The following is a 21,466-nucleotide window of genomic DNA, read 5'->3' as shown; positions in this document are numbered from 1 at the left end:
AAAAACTATATCTGTATATATTCCTGTATATATTTACTATTTTCATATTATTTTTTAATTTATGAATTATTCAGTTATTACTTACCGATAACATTCCATTTTATCTGAATGAAGAAATGCCATTATTATTCAGTTACCATCAGAATTTAGAAAAGCTAGAGTTATTCAAATATTTACTGAAATCACTTATTTAATTTTCTCTGAATGAAGAAATACTAGAAAATTCTGAAGCATAGTGAGTTCGACTTGATACCGAAGCTAGAAATATGTATTTCCCTCATGTGAATGCAACAATTGCTATCGATTTTACAGTACTACCATATTTGCAATTATGACTCCATTCGGCCACAGATGGCAGCACTAGCAAGAAGTAACTCCGATTTCCATTCTCTTCCAAGCCTGTAAGACCAAGTGCAGAGGTCTTTCCATGCTGACTGGGTTTTAAGATTAAGGCATCAAAACTTAAGCGAAATATCTGAATAAATGCAATTAGGTCGAAAACTCCACTAGGAGGGATAATCTACGATCTACGAAACTTCAGCAAGCACATTCACCAAACAAAGAATAAGACATTCAAAGCACTGATAACAGGGGCGTAGCTGGAGGGGGCAAGGGGGGCATCTATCCCTGGGGGCAGAATCTAAGGGGCGCCAAACTGATGTTACGACATTTTAGAATTAAATGTTTTCCATTCTTGGCAAGCAGTAGGGGGCGCAAAATCTTCAGTTGTCACTGGGCGCTGAAAACCCTAGCTACGACTCTGACTGATGAGTGCATATTCAGTTATCGGAAGAAATTCACTTTTTGGTGAAAGTGCAGAATCACCCACTGCTTGACGCGTTTTTAAGAATTGCACATACTCGGTATCCAGTGCTTAAATTGCGCCGGAGCCCACCGGAGCCCGGCTCCGGTGCTTCTCAAATTTTAAGATAAATTACAACTTTAGCCGGAGCGTACCGGAGCCCTAAATAAGATGAGCTCCGGTACTTCTTTTTGTAAAACTGAACCACAATTTAAAGGGAACAAAATTTAGAATTCCTAACGTTTTAAATTAACAATAAGCAGACCTTGCAATACTCTATTTCCCTAGAAATACGAACTCATGAGAAGTTCGAATAAAGTCCCCTCACTCACATGCGGAAACCTTTCCCTTTAAGAAAAGCAATAATTTGGGGGAGTTTGTTTAGGAACGAACTAAATTTCTCGCCATGCCATCGTATCTAGTGTATTGTTATCGATGCTTACAGTTAGTTGTCCTCGCAGAAAGGAAAATTTGTGTTCTTAAATGTGCGTTAAGTGACAGCGAGTACAGTAAGAGTGAAATACTGAGATAAACTGCTCGAGCACGTCCTATACATCGTCTTCCCACAGTATCCACTAATGCCGGGGGGGGAGCGTAACCAGCAACTTTACATTAGGAGTCCGATTCAGGATTCATTTACCCCTGACAACCATCTGCTTGATGGCTATAAATATATCAACAGAGAGCCGCGGTCAAAGCGAACGTTCTCTTTCACCAAGATTCCCATCATTTTTTGTTTCCACCCACTCATACCCTCATTCTGTTTCGCCCTGGAATTTTCATCAGCTATACTTTAAGTATATTTAATTTTTGTGATGATAAAAGAACTTCCCCTACGATCAGAACTTAAATTGGGTCGGAACCCACCGTATCTCGGCTCCGGTGCTTCTTAGTTTTTGTAATAAATCATTAGCCAGAACGCACCAGAGCCCTGAATAAGAAGGTTGCGGCACTTCTTTTATGTAGTTGAATAACAATTTCAGTAGAAATTTTATCTAGAAAATTTTATTTTAACAATAAAATTATATTAAATCGCGTATTAAATTTCAATTTATCTCTTTACATTTTATTTAATTTTAATTAGTTAATTACTTCAATCTTTAATTATTTCAATAAATAATAATTAATTATCTAATAATTATCGATTAAATTATAATTAATTATATAATACTTATTGATTAAATAACAATTTATAAACACTAATTAAATAGCTATTAATTAATTTGATAATAATTAACTATTTAATTTTAAAATTATTAATGTGTTTAATAGTCATTTTATTTATTTATTTACTCTCGTTCCTCTCTGCTGACGGTCTTCCATAGGGCTTCGGCACTTCTAATCTTAGAAATTAAGCCCTGTCGGTATCCATGTACACACCAGCCTATTTTCACTTTAAAAAAAATCCCAGAATAGCACAAAAATGGCATTGCGCACACTCTTGACTTTATCTATGTACACATCGACCTATTTTCACTTAAAAAGTAAAGAAAGTTGACAAAAATCCAATTCTTCTTACTCTTGTAAAAAGCTCTAAACAAATAAGTGGGCAATTTTGCACTTTACCCCACTTTTTACTATTACTACGGAAAAAATTATTTGTTTACAGACGATTTGCCCGACTATGTTTTATGGAACTCCTGTTTGGGCTGCAGCCGCTCGCTCAAAAAGAAAAATTCTTCAAACTTTACAAAGCAAGGCCATCAGAATAATGCTGAGTGCTCCCTGGTTCATTAGAAATTCTGTCGCACATAAAGACCTGAAAATTGTTTTTATTAATCAAGAAATACTTGCTTCATATGACAATGTTTATAACAAGTGTACAAATCATGAATCTGAAATTATACAGAGCGTCGGGAGTTACGACTACTTATTAGACCAACCTTATAAAAGACCAAGGACTGTTCATCATGATAACCACTGGTAAATTTTTTATTTGAGTTTCTGCATGTAAACAATTTTATTCCAGTTCTTTTGAATATGTAGAGTCCTTATGTACAATATTACTTTATATGTCTCCTAGATGGCGCCACATGCGATGCCCGAAGTAGATGTAGTACCTAGGATATGGCTTTTTCCTGGTCTTTGGATCTTTCTACGCGTGGAATTCTCAGTCTCTCGTTATGAAGCCGAGTTTCTGAGAGATCGAACGGAACTCCACCAACGACCTGATGGACGTTTCGATTCGGAGAACCGTAACTTCTTGTAAAAGTACGTTATCCCGACTCTGTTGACCTCTCGAGAAGAAAGATGCGATTAATGCATTGTACGAGTCCTAAAATTTTTTTGAAGGATTGAAGCCATTCTATATAACCTCGATTTTAAGTGACTTTGATGGAAACCTAGTAAGCGGGATTCTATTCGAAAATTTGGTGCTTGCAGTTTTCAAGTTTGGAATAGCAAACAGACTGTGGCGATTGTTGTTAGCAAACTTATTCTTGCAATGTCACATTTCATAATTATTTTTCTGATTAAAGTCATGTATTAAGCTATATGTAAATATCGATTCAGTTCCATAAAGTAAGAGAAACAATTATGTATATTTTTATTTTAGTGAAGAAACGGACAAGATTTACCTTACCAAATATATAGGAGCCTATTAAAGAGTTTCTTCTCTTTTGTGCCTACTACAATTGTGCTGTTGAAACGCAAGAAAATTGGATACATCATTAATGACTCAAATACTGCAGTTTTAAAGTAGCACCGTCAAAAAAAAAAAAAAAAAAAAAAGAAAAACTCTTCAGTTTGTGTTATAGTTTACATTATAGTTCACACAGATAGAACATCCAAAAAAAGGAGGATAAACTACCATTGCATCAATGGTGGAATGAGATGGAATACATATGCGAATAAAGATTCTATTATATTTAGCAGCATTTTTATCCTAGAGTGATGTGTTAAGTAGAATTTATAACCTCATAGTGGAAAAATTGAAACATGTATTCCATAACAGGAGACAAGCATAACATTTGTACTATATGTAATATTTTATTTGGATCTCCGGAAATATTAATGCTACATTTACGTATTCATGCAAATGAGAATTCAAAGGTGCATAAGTGTGCTGTATGTGAGAAATCATTTGGACAACAATCACACTTGATAGAACATTTGCGCATCCATACTGGTGAGAAGCCGTATGGTGTGCCACATCCTTACTGGTGTCAATGTGATATGTGTTGCAAGTCAGTTGCTGTAAAAGGTTCTTTAGGAAAACGTATGTCTGTGCATACTGGTGGGAAATATCATATATGTGGTATATGTATGAGAATTTTTGCAAGCCAGGGATCTTTAAATACACATATGCAGTCCCATACAGGTGAAAAACCATATGAATGTGATGTGTGTAGGAAGTCATTTGCTCAGAAAGCTAGCTTGAGAACACATTTGCGTGTCCATACCGGTGAGAAACCGTATGAATGTGATGTATGTAGCAAGTCTTTTGCTCTGAAAGTTTATTTAAAAAAACATATGTCTGTCCACACTGGTCAGAAATCTCATATATGTGATATATGTATGAAGCCTTTTGCTAACCGGGGATCTTTAAATAGGCATATACAGCTTCATACAGGTGAGAAGCCCTATACATGTGATGTGTGTAACAAATCGTTTTCTGAGAAAGATAAGTTAAGAATACATTTGTGGATCCATACTGGTGAGAAATTATATGAATGTGATCTGTGTAGCAAGTCATTTACTTGTAGACGTAGCTTAAATAATCATATACTTCTCCATAAGGGGGAGAGATCACATATATGTGTTGTGTGCGAGAAAGCTTTTGTAACACTATCAAGCTTAAATTCGCATTTGCAAATACATACAGGTGAAAAACTATATGAATGTGATGTTTGTAGCAAGTCATTTCTTTATAAAGGCAATTTAAAAAGACATATGCTTATCCACAGAAATGAGAAAACGTTTGTGTGTGATGTATGTAAAAAATTGTTTATAGACAAAGGGCAGTTAAATTCACATATGCGAATGCATACAGGTGAGAAGCCATATGAGTGTGATGTATGTAAGAAGTCATTTTCTTTTAACAGCAATTTAAAAAAACATATGCTAATCCACACAGGTGAGAAAAAATATGTGTGTGATATATGTACAAAGTTGTTTATAGACCAAGGACATTTAAATTCACACATGCGAAAACATACAGGTGAAAAACCATATGAATGTAATGTTTGTAAGAAATCATTTTCTCACAAATTTAATTTAAAAAAACACATGCGCATCCACATGAGAAAAAACACATATGTGGGTGTTGTATGTGAAAAATCTCCAGAATATTCGAATTTAAAGAGTTATATGCAGAATCATACAGATGACACTACAAAAATATGTGGGAAGTAGTCATGTTTTTAGATTTCCTTGATTAAAATACAGTAAAAGCTCGGCTATCCAGATTATTCAAGAAATACTAAATGTACTTATGTATTAATGCAACCACCTTGGAACAGTCTAATGACTTTTTATGGATGAAAAAATGGAAATTACTTATCAAGAACACGTTGATGATTTTGCGGATTTGTTTTTCAGCATTAGCGAAGTATCGATATTTATCATGAATCGTTAGATATTATCAGCATATCTAAAGAAAACACACTATAAGAATTAAGATTATATGACATATTTAAAAAATTAAAATATGCATTTCACAAAATCATTTGCTAATGTTTTAGGACTTTTCTCTTCCCATATATAAAGCAATCTGTTTTTACTTAAACTAGATAATTTCCCTAATTCGGTATGATAACAATTTATCTACCAAATTCAACCTATCATTGTTCCCTTAAGATTTATCTATAAAACCCATTGGAACTTGGAATACAATTAAAGAAGATATATGAAATAGCAACCTTGCTTGATTAAAAGATTGTTATGAATATGATTACCTGAAGAATGTTTATGTGCATGGTTGCCAGAGTTTGGCATATTCTGAAAATATGGCAACTTCTACTAAGGTGGTTGCAATAATACATAACTACCATACTGAATTCCAGATCTGAGTGGTTATGAAATGCAATTCATGAAAGAAAAGCCAAGTTTCTAAATGTGACTGGTGAAAAATTTCTGATCTAAAATTACAAAAATAGTTATCTTTTCCATTATCAGCTTGAACGTCTAAAAACCTATATTTAAAATTATATAAAGTTAAAAAAAAAGTACATTTCATACATAAAATCTCATGTCCAAAAACCTACATTTAAAATTTATATAAGATAAAAAAAAAAAAAAAAAAAAGTACATTTCATACATAAAATCTGATGTGTTTTGTAGACCTTCAGTATATAAAATTGAAACATTCAACCATAAAATGCCCTCAACTGTAAAAGTTAGCAGAGATGCTACTATGTCATTCCTGTAAAAAGGTTAAAGGATAATTATTTAATTAGAATCGTATGATTCAAGTTATGGATATTGAGATTATATAGCTCATTTGTTTTGAAAGAAAGTCATATATCAAGACCATTAAAACTTTTTTTTTTTTTTTTTTTTGGTGCCAGAATCTTTTGAAAGTACTCTTATTGTTCCATGGAAGGGAGATCCCAAATTTTAACGAGTCTTTCAAGCTATGAGGAGAAACAGATAATTAGCAGTTAACTTATCATATGTTCCTGCCATACAACATGCATTGGTGTATAATGCATACCTATAATTTCAAACTACATGTATTAATTTTTAAGATATATTTGCCATATAATGCGAACCCTTTTCTATATGAAGAAACCTGGAAGATATATATGTGACACTCTTATCTTTTTTAAGTGAACATCAAAGGCTTTAGTTAACTGAATTTGCTTTAGTTGAAATACAGTTGATCTAGTTGCTTTAATTGAAATATTAGTATCTAGTGTTTCTTTTAGTAGTAGATATGGCTCCTGCTAAATGAAACAACACAGTGCTGGCTTTAAATGCAAAGTCATTCAGTTTGTGAAAGAAAATGGAAATCTTGCTACAACAAGGATATTTGGTGTTGGTGGAAGATGGAACAGATGATGATTTTATATTTATGACAGTGATGGTGAACATGAGCAGAATTCGATGATGCATCTGAAAATGTAACGGAAAACGAACATGACGAACTTTTCATGTTATTCAATAATGAAAATTTTTAAGGTATATCATTTTTCTTTACAAACTACATTTAGGTATGTTAAAAATCTAATTTTTGTAAGTTGATGTTTTTCTTATTCTTTAATCTATCGTTTTATATCCAGCATATAATGTGCACCTTTAATTTTGATCTTATTTTGTGTATTAAAAGTGTACATTATACAGCGGAATATATTGTATTTCTTCTTTACAAAAATTAAACTGACTTATCAAGAATTGATGCAGTTTACATAAAGCTAAGTGGAAGATCTTATAAATATGTTGTGATGTTTCATTAATACATTACTCCTAAATTACACTGTTTGCCCACAGGTTGTATTTGTCAAAAATGGCCAACAGAAAGATATGTTAAATACCAGATTTTTTAAATAGTTGTGAGACTCTTGACCAAAATATATTTAATAGAACTAAGAAAGCCTGTTACTCAAGTGACCACCCCTGTTAAACATACTAGCCAGAGTAGTTACCATGATAGACAAACTAAACGCATATAGTAAACTTTGGAATATGTCATATATTCTCATGCCATAGTAATATTGGATATCTTATTCCCAGGACAAATTCTTGGACCAATAGGATCGACAAAACTGTGAGGTGTAAGCTGTATGTTTTGAAAGACAGTCATGTAATTCTTTTCACATTTTAAAAACTATCAGGGGCCTTTTAAGAATTCTGTATATCTGGGCTTTCTGGTTAATTGAATACCAAAAACTTTTACTGTATCTGCATAAACATACAAGGTTAGACACTGTTGTATGTATGTTGAAGAACATAACTCTTTAAGGGACATGATTTTTTTATCTCTAAGCATCATTTCATTCTGCTTAAAATTTGCTGGGCCTCTATTTCTCTCAAAATTTGTACATTTCTATTTGTTGTTGTCTTTGTTTTGGAATATTTATAGTGAAACATGGCATTGTTACTTAAAATCCTTATGCTGTGGCTTGCTACTTCTTTATCAGGAAGATATCGTTACATGGAAACTTTGCATCTTATCCCATTTTGTACAAATTTCACAAATCAAAGAACTAAAATCATTTTTCTTTCTTCCTATTTCTCTGAAATTATTTCATTTACAATTGCCCCCTTTTTTTCTGCTTTTTAAGTTGTTGGAGTTCTTTTATGTTCAGCTCTTTTTTTATGTTCCTCTGATAATTTCTACATGTCTTCGCAGTTAATATCCTAGCCCATGGTTTTGCCTAGAGACATAATATCATATATAACAAGAAATAATCTTACATGTGAAAGTCTCTGTCTGTAATCTATGCTGCATCTGCAAGCTAAATCCATGATCTTGTAAATTTCTTGTTGCCAGGGCTTTGTTAATCCTCTGAGTGGCCTGGGTTTTTGGATCTGTCATGGAGACCTATATCTAAAGAGCCTTTATTAGCTAAATTTGTATATTTATCTATTTTAGTCTCTATTTTCATAAACTTACATTCATTAAGATGACATTTATATTATTAATGAAAGTAAGAAAGGAAAATAACTTAAATTATAAGCTAGTATATACTAAGTAACAAAAAATCTCATGACCAGATTCCAGCCACGATGCTCAGAGGGTTAAGAAAACTTAAATAATGAGAAACATTAAAATGATGCTTCTAAAAGTCTCTGGACTCTAATTAAGTTATCTCGAAACATGTTTAGGATTTATGTGTTGCCCAGTTCAGGGTTTATAACTTGAGATTTCATTAGTCATGCAAGGTATTTTTCTGTTCAGATAGTTTGTTGATGAAGTGTGGGGTTCGTGATCTGAATGTGCATTGATACCACTTGTTTGGCTCATGATATTGGCACATATCGTTGTTTGGCTTGTGAGTTTTATTCAAAAATTACACCAAAATGAGGATTTATTCTCCCTAATAGTAGTGGGAAAAGGTGATTACAAATCATCAGTCATTAGATAATGTATATCAACAGCAATGTGAATATTTTCACCATCAGCATATTCGAAATAATACTTTGGTTTTAAAGAGCAGTGTATGAGTATTCAGTTTTCTGAATATTGCCATAATTTAAATCTTGAAGAAGTTTGAAAAAGAGCTTGAAAATCATTTTAATTTGCTGTTTGACTGATTATCAAACATTATAAATCATTTCATATATATATTTTTTATTTTAAATTTTGGTGTTACAAGAAACCTCTAAACTACTTTTTGTAGATTTACAGAAACTCCATGTAAAAGTTTAATACTCTGGGAAAGAAATCCAAAAGTTCAGGTCAGGTTGCCCTCTTACCCCCAATTCATAAATCTGCCATAGGTCATGAAGCTGAAAATTTTACAAAACAGAGCTCTAGGTTAATAAAATTTTATATGTGTTATTGTTAATGTATAACATTTTTTATTAATGATAGGATAATGAATATGTAATTTATTAATGTATAACATTTTTTAGTTTATAACGTTTTTTACAACTGATTTGCTGAAACAATTTTCAATTCAAATGATTTTTATAAGTTTCAAAATGTTAAAATTCATTATTAAAATGTCAGTTTGCAGGAGTAGAGATGCTAACCATGTTAAACTCAATTTTTTGTTAATTTGAAATGATCTCTTTTGATCTTTTTATAATCAATATGCGCTAGTTTCCTGCAGTGAAAACTGTTTTTATTCTGCAATATATTTATGTGATTTACAAAGAGTAGAGACAAGAGTGTTTCCATTAAACTTAAATGTACAGTGGAACCTCTAATGAATTATGAATGCCTTACTTTATGAACTATTGGTTCAGAAACAAATTATTTGAATAAAAAAAAAAAAAAAAAAAAAAAAAAAAACGGATGATTAATGATGTTTCTAGTGACAAAGAGTCAAGTCAGAGTAAGCTGTTTTGAAGTAACCTATGCTACATAATTAACACTTGCACCTTCTTGAAATCATTTTAATACTTCCTATTGCTTAACTCTTATTAATAAAGTGTGGCAGCAAGTAATTTACAGGACAATGACTTCGGTCTAAAAGAAACTATGGCCAGATTAGGTTGCAGGCAGCAGCACATTTAACGCTTAGTTTTTCTTCCTTTTTTGTCTTTTTATCTATGATATTATGCCTCTAGATAAAATTAGGAATTTAGCAATGAACACATGGAGAAATGGCCTTGATGGACATAAAAATGTGCACAACAAGAAGGAATTACAACAATTTCAAAAGCAAAATCTGGGAGAAATATCTTCAGAAGAAAAGGAAGGAAGAAAAATGACTTTAGTTCAATGATCTGTAATGTTAATGGGATATAATTGAAAAAAAAAAAAAAAAAAAAAAAGGAATATATTTTGTTAATATGCAAAAATTCCATATAAACAGCCCAGTGAGTCTCAAGCAGAGATGAGTGGCAAGACCCCCTAAAGAGAGTTATCTCATATTTTTCTCGAAGGAAATTTCATATCTAGGCAATAATATCTTCCTCATCATTTTTTCATGTGTGCCATCTTCTTCATACGCTCTTTTTCACATGGCTTTAGTAAAATTAAACTAAGGTTGCCTCTGTTTTATTTGTTTAAAATTATGTTTATCTTTTTACGTATTTAATGATATCTATAAATTTTAGTTTATAAAATGGTACACAAAGTACTGTTGTACATTTAAATAAACAGTCATTGGTGATCCAGGAATGAATTTACCTATTTTACATTAATATCTCTGATCAAAATTCTTAGTTGGTGGCAACGACTTGAAAAGTGATACAGCCTTTTAAAGTTTTCAATGCAAAATGAAAACAATAGTCCTTCAGTGACAAAGCCCCTTTGGACTAATAATTAAGAATACATTAACAAAAATGATTTTATCAATAAATTATAACCTATTAAATTTGAATTCCTTCTAGTTTTACCAAAAAAGAAGTAAGGGCCTTTAAAAGGGTTGTTTTTATTAGTTATTCAAATGTACAAGTGGCTCCCAAAAGTGTTTGTACACTTATGATTTCCATTGAAATAGGGCTCTATCCATTAATTAAAAGTAAATTTTCTGAATGAGATTTTAATAATAAGATTTATAACTTATTTGTAACAAAATTACATGAAATATTTTTAAAATATGGCAAAACTTTATTTTTAAGAAATTAATAATCAAAAAATGACAAACATTTTATCTCACAAAAGTCTTCGTACACTGAAATATTTTTGGATAAAATCAAAATTAGAATTATCGTTTGCCGCTTTTTTAAATTTTTGCATTGTGGTGGCATTTAAAAAATCATTTGCTTTAATTTTTTATTTCTATTTATTATTGAAAAATGGGTCACAGTCATAAAGAAATTACAAACACCATTCGGAAATTGATAATTTTTCACCATAGTAGTGGTAAATGAATTCGAAATATTGCTAAATTAGTTAATTTATCCCATTCTACACTGCAGTATATGGTAAAACGCTGTAAAGAAGGAAATCAAATTGAAAAAAGGGTAAGAAAAGGTCGACCGAGAAAGTTAACTATACGTGATGAGAGATTTATTATTAGAAAATTTGTGAAAATCCCACATTTGAGTGCTGTAAAAGTTTCTGCGGAATTTAATGCAAAGTTTTCTACTTCAATTTCACCTGAAACTGTTTGACGAGTTCTCAGAAAAGCTGGATTACATGGCCGTTCTGCCCGTAAAAAAAAATTGTTAGTGAGAAAAACAGAAAGCTTAGGCTTTCATTCGCAAAATCAATGATAAATACACATGAAACATGCTGGAATAATGTCCTATTTACTGACGAAAGCAAATTTAACATTTTTGGTTCCGATGGTCGAATAACTGTATGGAGAAGAAAAAATTAAGAACTTAGTTGGAACAGTTAAGCATGGTGGTGGAGGTGTTCTTGTGTGTGGGTTCATGGCAACCATCAGGACTAGGTAATTTGGTATTTATTGAATTGTATTTATTGATGCCATAATGAATCATTCTCTTTATTTAAATATTTTAAGAAACAATTTAAAATTATCAGCCCAAAATTTGGGGATTGGTAACAACTTTTATTTTTAATCATGATAATGATCCTAAGCATATGGCTCTCAACGTTCGCCTGTGGTGTCTCTATAATTGTTCACAGGTTTTGAAAACACCATTTCAGTCACCAGATTTAAACTCCATAGAACACATTTGGAAAGAACTGGAGGTTAGAGTACGAAAACACGACATCAAAACGAAAGCAAACTCAAAACAGTCATGATGGAATGGATGAACATTGATACAAAAATTACAAAAAAAATAGTAAAATATATTCCCAGATGTTTAAAAGCAGCTGTGGAAGCTAAAGGAAATCCTACTAAATATTAATTTAATGAAAAATGAAAATATTTACTAATATGTCAAGATTTTTTTGAAATGTACGAAGACTTTTGTGAGATAAATTGTTTGTCATTTTTTATATTAATTTCTTAAAAATAAAGTTTCACTCTATTTTAAAAATATTTCATGTAATTTTGTTATGAATAGATTATAAATCTTATTATTAAAATCTCATTCAGAAAGTTAACATTTAATTAATGTATAAAGTCCTATTTCAGTGAAAACCATAAGTGTACAAACACTTTTGGGAGCCACTGTATATGTTATGAATGTCACATAGCATAGCCAAAAGAGTAGTTATTGCTTATATTAATGGATCTTCACCCTTCTGCAAAACAATGTGATAGCATTTGCAGTTACCACACTTCAAATTTCAATAGCTAGCAGTAGTAGATTTCATACCACATCATTACTGAATTCTCTTTCGCAACTGTATATACACTGTAGTGTATATACAGTTGCCTGAAGGAAGTCTTGTCAATAATCTGGTAAGCTACACTAAAATGGACGGAACAGCATTTCTTCTCTCTCTATGTATATATCACTTTAATTCAATTTTACATCTGGATAAATGTCCATATTACCCTCCAAATAATTTGCAACAGAAAAGAGCATCCCTTTTTATGTAGAACTTCCATGCAAACAATTTGAAACAATCATATTAATGCAGTTTCTCTGTACAAAGATGCATATATATTCTTATGTATAAATGAATTAATCAGGGAGGGGTAGGCACAAGTAAACATGTGGCATATGCAGTATTGATCCTAAACTGTAGGCCACCCATGTGGAAATTAAAATTGGCTATCCTTTTTTACAGAAATATGATATCTTTGATAATCATTTTGTCACCCTCAAATTTGGCTGCCCCCATGCTGTGCACCATCTTTCTCTTAGTAGTATTGGCCCTGAGAATATGTAAAGTCATTTCACTCAGTTAAACTGAAATGAAAGTATCATAAACACTTCTAGGAGAGGTAATTCTATTACCATCTCACTTCAGTTTTCAGTTACCCACTTCACCTTTGAACAGAAGTAATTTGCTTGTCTTAAAAGTATTATCAACTGAGTTTACCAAATTTATACAAGAGAAAATACATGGTAAATAAATATTAGTTTTGAAAGCTAAAAATTACTAATGCTTGATAGAATGGCATTCATCAAGTAAATTTACAACAAAGGTTTTATGATCTTATCCCTGTTGAAATATACCACATTTTTGCAAATTAAGGTGCTCATAATAACATTTCCCAAACTGTGTTCTACTAAACACTGGTGTTCCATAAACAATCATTACGTGTTCTGTGAAAAATTCTGAATATGATAACGCAGAACAACGAAACATTGTTTGCTATCATGTATTTAACACAGCTCTTAAAACAGGGTTGCCACACTACCTGAAAAACTGAAAAAGTCGGGGAATTCGGAAATTGACTAAAAAAGTCAGGAAATTTAAGTATTTTAGTCAAAATCTGGGAAAGTCATGGAATTTCATACGGTATTCCTGCCAAAAAGCGATTTATTTTTACACCAATGTTAGAAGTGATCACTTTTCTTCATGAATTATGTATCGCGTGAACATATTTAGGCAGCAGATGTAGAGCAAGTTTTCGCAGCTCGAATCCAATTTTCGCAGATTGTCTTTTGTAAAAGCAAAGCAAGTTTTCAATAGCTTTGGTTTCGAGTAACATCGAAAATCGAGAGATTCGCATGGGTATGTGCAGTGCATGTTGAACAAAAGAAAATGCCCTTCTATTCTTGTATAAAGTCGGTTCAATCCCAGTATACAGTACAGGATTTGGCAACATTATAATGAGCAGTAAACTGGACATTTATGAAGAGTTCGGGTCACTTTGGTGTTGGCGACAATTTTCAAAATCATGTCAAGGAAGTACCGTATACTAGGAGTTTCCCACAGAATCTTTTATCCCTTTTTTATCTTTTAAACAAATGTCTTATTTGTCATTTTGTAGTAAAAAAAATAGTAAGCAGTCATCTAGGCTAACCATTTAATACAACTAACTACATTCACCAAAATATCTTTGGTTATTGTAATTCAAATTTTAAGCAATTAACTTTATTTTAATGTTATTCATATCATTTAATGTTGCTTCTTCCCTCTAAGTGCATTTATTATGAGTTAATAATCCTTTCAAATTTTAGGCAATTTTCTCTGGCATACTGCAACTAATTTTAACAGTATGATGGTATACCATCACGAAATTTAATGCACATATATTTTGCTTATGTATGCTGCTAAATAAATGTAAAATACCTGAATTTATTTTTAAATACCATTAAATAGATCTCTTTCTTTCGCTTAGCTGCAAAATATCTACAAAAAAGACATTTTTTAATCCAGATTGGGCAAATTCTAATTTCAATCTTCAGTGGAGAAAAACAACTGTGATTATAATTAGCACAGCCAATGTGCATTATGCGGATAGACTGGAATTTTTTTAAAACACACCTGGAAAAGTCAAGGAATTTCATTCTCCTGTTTGAGTGGCAACCCTGTTAAAAGAAATTTAAAGTGAAAACATAAAACAAATTAGTTTAAATTGTGCCTGTAATAAATTCAGCACTGTAGCACGATACTAGATAGGATACACTGGAAATGAAATACTTGTAGAATTGAATTTTGTTAATGCTTCTGTTCTTTGCTCAGAAGTAAAGAAGTGTTTTGGTGTCACTAACATTTTAAAAGTATCAAAATTTAAAAAAAAATTATTATTAGTTATTTTAAGTGTTAATGTTTCTCTAGACTTTTTACTTTATCTTCCTTTTGAAATGGGTAGTAAACATAAAATTGTTATTAATACTGATAAGTAAAGCAATTTTTATCATTAAAAATACTATTGTTTTAAAAATATGAACAACCTAGTTTTCTGCTATGCTTGAGATATATTATAATATGTGTAATTTATGCACTACATTTCTTTTCTTTAAGAGAATAAATTTGACTGCTTTCCTACTTTAAAGGACTTTTGAAATACAGAAAGTTTAAAAATGGAAAATTCAGATTTAAAAAAAGTCGGTCCAAGTTAATATTCCTCATGCCCATAAGAAAATTCTTTGAAATCCTTTCACGATAGTTCAGGTGACAGATGCGGTGTATCTGATTTCAAAAAATTAATTGACAACTGATTGTGGCATAAAACAACAATTTAAAGAACTACAATTAAAGGAATTTTGGATAATTTGATAGATGAATATCTGAATTTATCAAAATGAGCTACTCATATTTCACTTCCTTTTATGACAACATACTTATATACGAGGCAGATTTTTTACATTACACTATAATAAAATTCAAACACAGAAACCGACTTGATGCTGCATCTGATATAAGAATTTAAGTTTCTAACACTGTGCCTAACATAAAATGATTTCTTATTTAAAGACAAAGATGCAATGTTTTGATTTCATTTAATTAGTTTTATGTGTCATTTTTTTGTAAAATTAAGAACTGAAAAAGGTTTCATTTATAGGTATGATAGAAAAATTGAGATAAATCTTTATTTTATTTATCTAATGCACCTGCATTATCATTTATTTTAACTAAAAACCAAAATTTACTCTAGTGTTCCTTAAGAAGCTTAGAAGTTAAAAAAGTGTTCCGCGAAGATAAAAGTTCGAGAAACACTGCTTTAGAATATGAAATATTCTGTTTTATTTTCCATATCCTCCAAAAAAACTCCTCAGATGTTTCAGTACGATAAAAAATGATGCATAAAAAACTGCAGATACTAAAAAAATGGCTGGTGTTATTTTAGTGTTCCTTTTTCTATGTTCATTTATTAATACAATCAAATAAGCTCCTGCTAAGTAAAACTGTACTTTTATATCATATTTTATCAAGATAGTGGTAAATCCTTATATTAATATAATCCTATTAAAAAAAGATAAAAATTATTACAGCCATAAATTCTGGGATATACAGTCAGGTATCTGTTTCACATAAAATCTGTCTCATTATTAGCAAAACACCCAAATTTCTGACTTCATCACATGCTATTAAAAATTTATACCAACATTTATCTAGGTGCCTTTTATATGTAGGAAAGCATTGAATTTCATTTTATAATCATGTTCTATCTTCTTTATGTATTACTGGATCTTTTGTTACACTATATACAGTCAAAAGTCTTTAATCCGGACTCATTTTAAATCTCATTTTAGATCATCATTTTAAATCTGGTAAGATGGCATGCAGAAATTATAAAATTAAAAATATGAAACCGTAATTTATGAAATAAAGAGCAATTGTGATCTAAAGGGTATCAAAAATTTACAAAAAAAAGCTTAATATTTATTTGTTTACTTTATTAAACATTTCTTTCAACGCGCGCATGCGTAAAGCATACATTACGCATAGTCGATATTAGAAAATTGCAACCAGAAAACTATTTGATGTGTACTCGTGATATTTATAATGACGAGGTATTTGATTTAAATCATATCAAAGATGGAATACATCGAGATGAAATACTACATTTAGTAAGGAATTATAAGCTGAATAAAATAAAAACTCCTGCCCTGAAGATAAGGATAGTGCTGACAGATCAACTTCCAGTTCATTGCGCTCCGCGACGTCCCGCCCCCGCAGAGCAGCGTGAAATTGATTAACAGATTTCGGAATGGTTAGAGAAACAAAGGATATACCTTTATCCATTTTTTGCAGCAATTCCACTTTTTGTTTGATGGACATCGAAACATACTTTCGCTTTGTAGATCCTTTGGAAGCTCCAGCATCGGAAATTCTATTTGACATAATCGAAAGTTCAAGCTTACTTTTATAAAATTGCTCTAACAGTCTGCAAAAAATAATAAGCCGGATCCAATTCGAAAATTAAGGAACAAAGCAATTTGCAACAGTAACTGAAATAGATAATTAGATAATTTTAGCTTATACCGTCCGTTATACATTAAACGCGCAGGCGTAAACGTATAATGCGCATACGCACACGCATATGCGAAGCCGTAAAGGTTTTAAGCGCATGCGTAAACGACGCATGCGCAGAAAGTTTGTAGCTTGGAGGTCCGGATTAACGACTTTTGACTGCATATGTTGCCACATATGTCATGATTACAACTTGCATGGCCTTATAAATCTGCTTCTTTACAATATTACAAATTACTTTAATTGCTCTTAAGAAGAGTAGGATAGAAATAAAAGAACATAATATAACAATGGTAATGATGAATAAATATATAATGTAATGATAATTTTATGTGATGACTTTTAAAATGATCATGAAGCTGGTGTATAAAAATGTTGTTCCAATTAACCCTTTAACTGTCAAGTTATTTTGATGATTTGGGTACACAAATTGTCAAATTTTTTATTGAAAAAATCAAATGTTTAGTACAAAATAAAATATACTTAGTTAAAAATTGATATTTTGTAGTACATGGGTAAAATTTTTAAAGTTTTGTAGCCACTGCATATTTGCTTGAGGCGGCTGCCACTCAACATGGCAGTTGTAAAGTTCGCTTCTAGTGAAGCATTATCTTCTTAAAAAAAAAAAAAAAAAAAAAAAAAAAAAATTATTTTTTTAAAAAATAAATAAATGAAAAATAAATAAATAAGTGAATACCTATTAGTAGTTCAGTAATTCAGTCTTGTGTGGTACAACTGGAAACACTTTTCCAAGCACAAACCAACTCCACAATCATTACACCAGAATCGTGTTTCCTTCTTTATCTTTTTCCCATTTTTATCCTTTTTCGAACAACACTCTTTGCACTGTCTTGTAGGCTCACGTTTCACAGGAGTAGGAGGAATATGGGAAATAAAATGTAGTTCAGTAAGACGGGCAGGGCTATCTATTGTGGTCTGCCAACATTCTTTTGTCCAGAAGCTGCATCATCATATTTATGTAAAAGCTCTTCTACAACTTGGATTCGAAATTCTAAAAATGTATCCCAACTACATTTTTATAGAGCAAATACGAGTTCCAAAGTACCTCGTCTAGTAAATATAAAAATATCTTTTTATAATATTTTTTCTGACGTTTTCAGATTGTTGGATGAAAGGATATTTCCTAATCACAGCGATCTACACCACCCATAGTTAGACTGCAGTCAGAAACAATCTTCGGCTTCAGTATATCTTCATTTTCTTTATTTTTGAGGCTGACCATGGAAGTATCATGAATACTGCTCATCAAACACACATCCTTCATTTTCGGTTGAAGAATCTAAATCATCTATATAACGTTTCAAAGAACTGGACGCCACTTTACAACAAAAAGATCCCGTGCACTTTGAACCAAAGAACTTATAACCTCTAACCTCTGAAATCTTCAGTAAAGTGCTGTTATCTATTGAATTGAGCGCACATTAACTTTTCCCGAGAAACAATCGGGTTTGACAAAGAGATGAAGCCAAAATATACATATCCCGATATATATTCGGGTATAACAATACGATGCACTGAAAAAAAAAATTATCCCGAGTAATACTCGGGCATGACATTTTCGAACACCGGTGCTGTACCCGAGATTTTTTCGGGCATGACAGTTAAAAGGTTAATAGTTATTTTTAGCGTAATATTTTTTAAATAAAAATATTCAGCTAAATTTTTGTAAGATGTATGTTTACTCTTCAGGAATTGTATTTATATTTTTCACTTATTTACAGTAGTGTAATTGGAATAAAAAAAGAAAAAGGAAAAATGAGATTTTAACAGCACAGTAAAGTGAAAGAAGAAGCATGGATTATGATATAGACACTAGAATTATATATAGCAAAGTTATAGTTCCACTTTAGTTTTGTTGGTTAATTCAAAATTTTGTTTTGTAAATTTATCAGTATTGATGGATAAAAGATTTTAGTTTTATGTTTGCATTTAATGACATGCATCATGAGCATTAAATACATTGTGTTCACAAAAGTCCATATGTAGTCTTTGTTTTTGCAACCATTTGTCGCTGGCATACACATTTGATTACAGAAATGCTGTATATGATACAAATATTCATACTTTGACAGTTTTAAATTTTAAAAAATTATAAAAATGACAAAATCGAACTTTTATACAGTACTCCAGTCCTTATTTTAAGGAAAATTTTCCGTTCATTTGAAAGAAATAGAAAGAAGAATAAAGACAATACAAATCCCATACAAAAAAAATTCACCAAAATATTTAATTTCAAAGTTTGGAATGTTTGATATTTTGTATTTAGCTTGAGTGATCGATTAATAAATAAATTAAAATAAATATGATTTAGACTTGATTTTTCCTCTTAAATGTGATTCTGTGATATATATATATATTTTTTTTTTTGAATCAATAGTGTATAGCATTCTTTAGTTTACAATTTTGTTGTAGTTGATATGCCAAAAGAATTTTCAAGTTTCAAATCAAATAAGTCTTCAAATGCTAAAAATACATTACTACAAATTCTTTAATCCGGACGTCCATAATCCGGAATGATATATAATCCGGACCTCAAAGCTACAAACTTTCTGCGCATGCTCATAATACGTTTACGCATGCGCGTTTAATGTATAACGGACGGTATAAGCTAGACTCTAATTATCTATTTCAGTTAATGTTGCAGATTGCGTTGTTCCGTAATCTTCTAATTGGATCCGGCTTATTATTTTTTGCAGACTCCTAGAGCAATTTTATAAAAAGTAAGCTTGAACTTTCGATTATGTCAAAAAGAGTTGACAATTCTGGAGCTGCCAAAAGATCTACAAAGCGAAAGCATGTTTCGATGTACCGCTTCCGATATACTGCTTCTGATAGTGGAGAAAGTGACAGAGAGGTTATTGAAAACGAAAAAATTTCGATTGGCAAGTTAGTCGGTATTCTCGCCACAGCAATTACAGGACTTGAACAGTGGAACTTTGTAACTGAACAAGAAATTATGTCTGTTTATAGAATTAAAGAGAAAGTATTAGCACAAAAAAAAAAAAAAACGAAGCAACTTAAACATTTTGTTTAATAAAATAAATATTAAGCCTTTTTTTTTTGTAAATTTTGATACCCTTTATATCATAATTGCTCTTTATTTCATAAATTACGGTTTCATATTTTTAATTTTTTCTGATTTTATTTAAATGAAAATAGATTGATGTGTACATGGAAAAATTTGAGGCAGTGCGCAATGCCTAGTTTATGCAATTTTAGGATGTTTTTTTTAAGTGAAAACAGATCGATGTGTACATGGATACAGAGTTTGTTCAATTCTTTAACTTATTATTTTGGTTTTGTGTAGCGTCCATCTAGAAATTGTGCCTTTCTGGCGCCGATCTAGGCGTCAAAAAAGAATCGCCAAGAAACAAGGGGCACCCAATTGCAAACTTTTACTTTCATTTTCATAACTACCAATTGTGCTGTCCTATGTAATCTCTTTACACTCCACCTTTTCAAGTGTTGCACGCAGATCAGAGAATTTTCTTTTCCATGTTGAGCTTTCTTGAAATTACAATATTTCCATTTCCAGATTTTCAAGATCTAACCATTATAAGCAAGAAAGACAAGTTCTTCAAACTTAGATTTATCTGGAGAAGAAAACACATGGTTGTTCCCATCTGACGGAACTATAGAAATCTGTCGTTAAAATTCTCCTTTACAGCTGCTACCATGCTCGAAAATTTCTTGTAGATTTCTTCAGGACTTGAAGGATTGTAAGCAAATTGTGTAGACTTTAATAGATGCATCTTTAAATTTGGAAAAATATTTCAGCTACCCACTTGCAAGATCTCTTTCAAAAACATGTATTTTTCTTTCAAATGTTTTTATATCGCAAAACATCCTTTCTGCCGTTTTTCCCAAGTCGTGCAGTTGCTTGTTTAGTACATTGGTTGTGTAAATTCTGTAAAAAAACTTAACATTATTAAGCCAGACCATATCAGTGAGCTGTGGATAATTCTGCCCTTTTTCATTCAAAAATAGCCTAATTTCATCCAAGCAGCTTACTTACAAATTTCTCTAAAACCCGTGCTCTGCTCAACCATCGGACATTATTGTACATAAGCAAAGTGTTATACTGTGCTCGAACCTCATCAAGAAGTGTTTGAAACTGTCTGTAACTAAGAGCTCGAGCCATGATGTAATTCACCATTTTGGTGACATTTTTGAGAACATTGTCTAATATTTTGCAGGTGTCCCTGGCACAAAAAGACAATGAAAGTGAATAACTAAATATTTTGCTTCTTTAACAAAGAATTGTATGAAACCAGAGATGTTGTTCCTAACATGCAAAGTTCACCATCACTAGTAACTGAAACTATTTTTTCTGGTCTTATGTCTTGTTG

The 21,466-nt window shown here is 31.3% G+C and overlaps 1 protein-coding gene across 1 annotated transcript; it reads left to right on the top strand.

The window, feature by feature from the left end:
• The first annotated feature begins 2,856 nt into the window (after positions 1-2,856).
• On the top strand, positions 2,857-19,094 carry LOC118188673 (uncharacterized). The gene is made up of 2 exons (XM_035359168.2): positions 2,857-6,922; positions 18,839-19,094. The coding sequence occupies exon 1, from the start codon at positions 3,740-3,742 to the stop codon at positions 5,153-5,155; it is 1,416 nt and encodes a 471-aa protein (XP_035215059.1). The 5' UTR covers positions 2,857-3,739; the 3' UTR covers positions 5,156-6,922; positions 18,839-19,094.
• The last annotated feature ends 2,372 nt before the right edge of the window (positions 19,095-21,466 follow it).

The sequence above is a fragment of the Stegodyphus dumicola genome, chromosome 9 (assembly GCF_044657685.1).
Source record: "Stegodyphus dumicola isolate Sdum_Otavi_A_Nest chromosome 9, ASM4465768v1".
Lineage (NCBI taxonomy): Eukaryota > Metazoa > Arthropoda > Arachnida > Araneae > Eresidae > Stegodyphus > Stegodyphus dumicola.
Note: the sequence above shows the minus strand (reverse complement) of the source record. Positions and strands in the feature narration are given on the sequence as shown.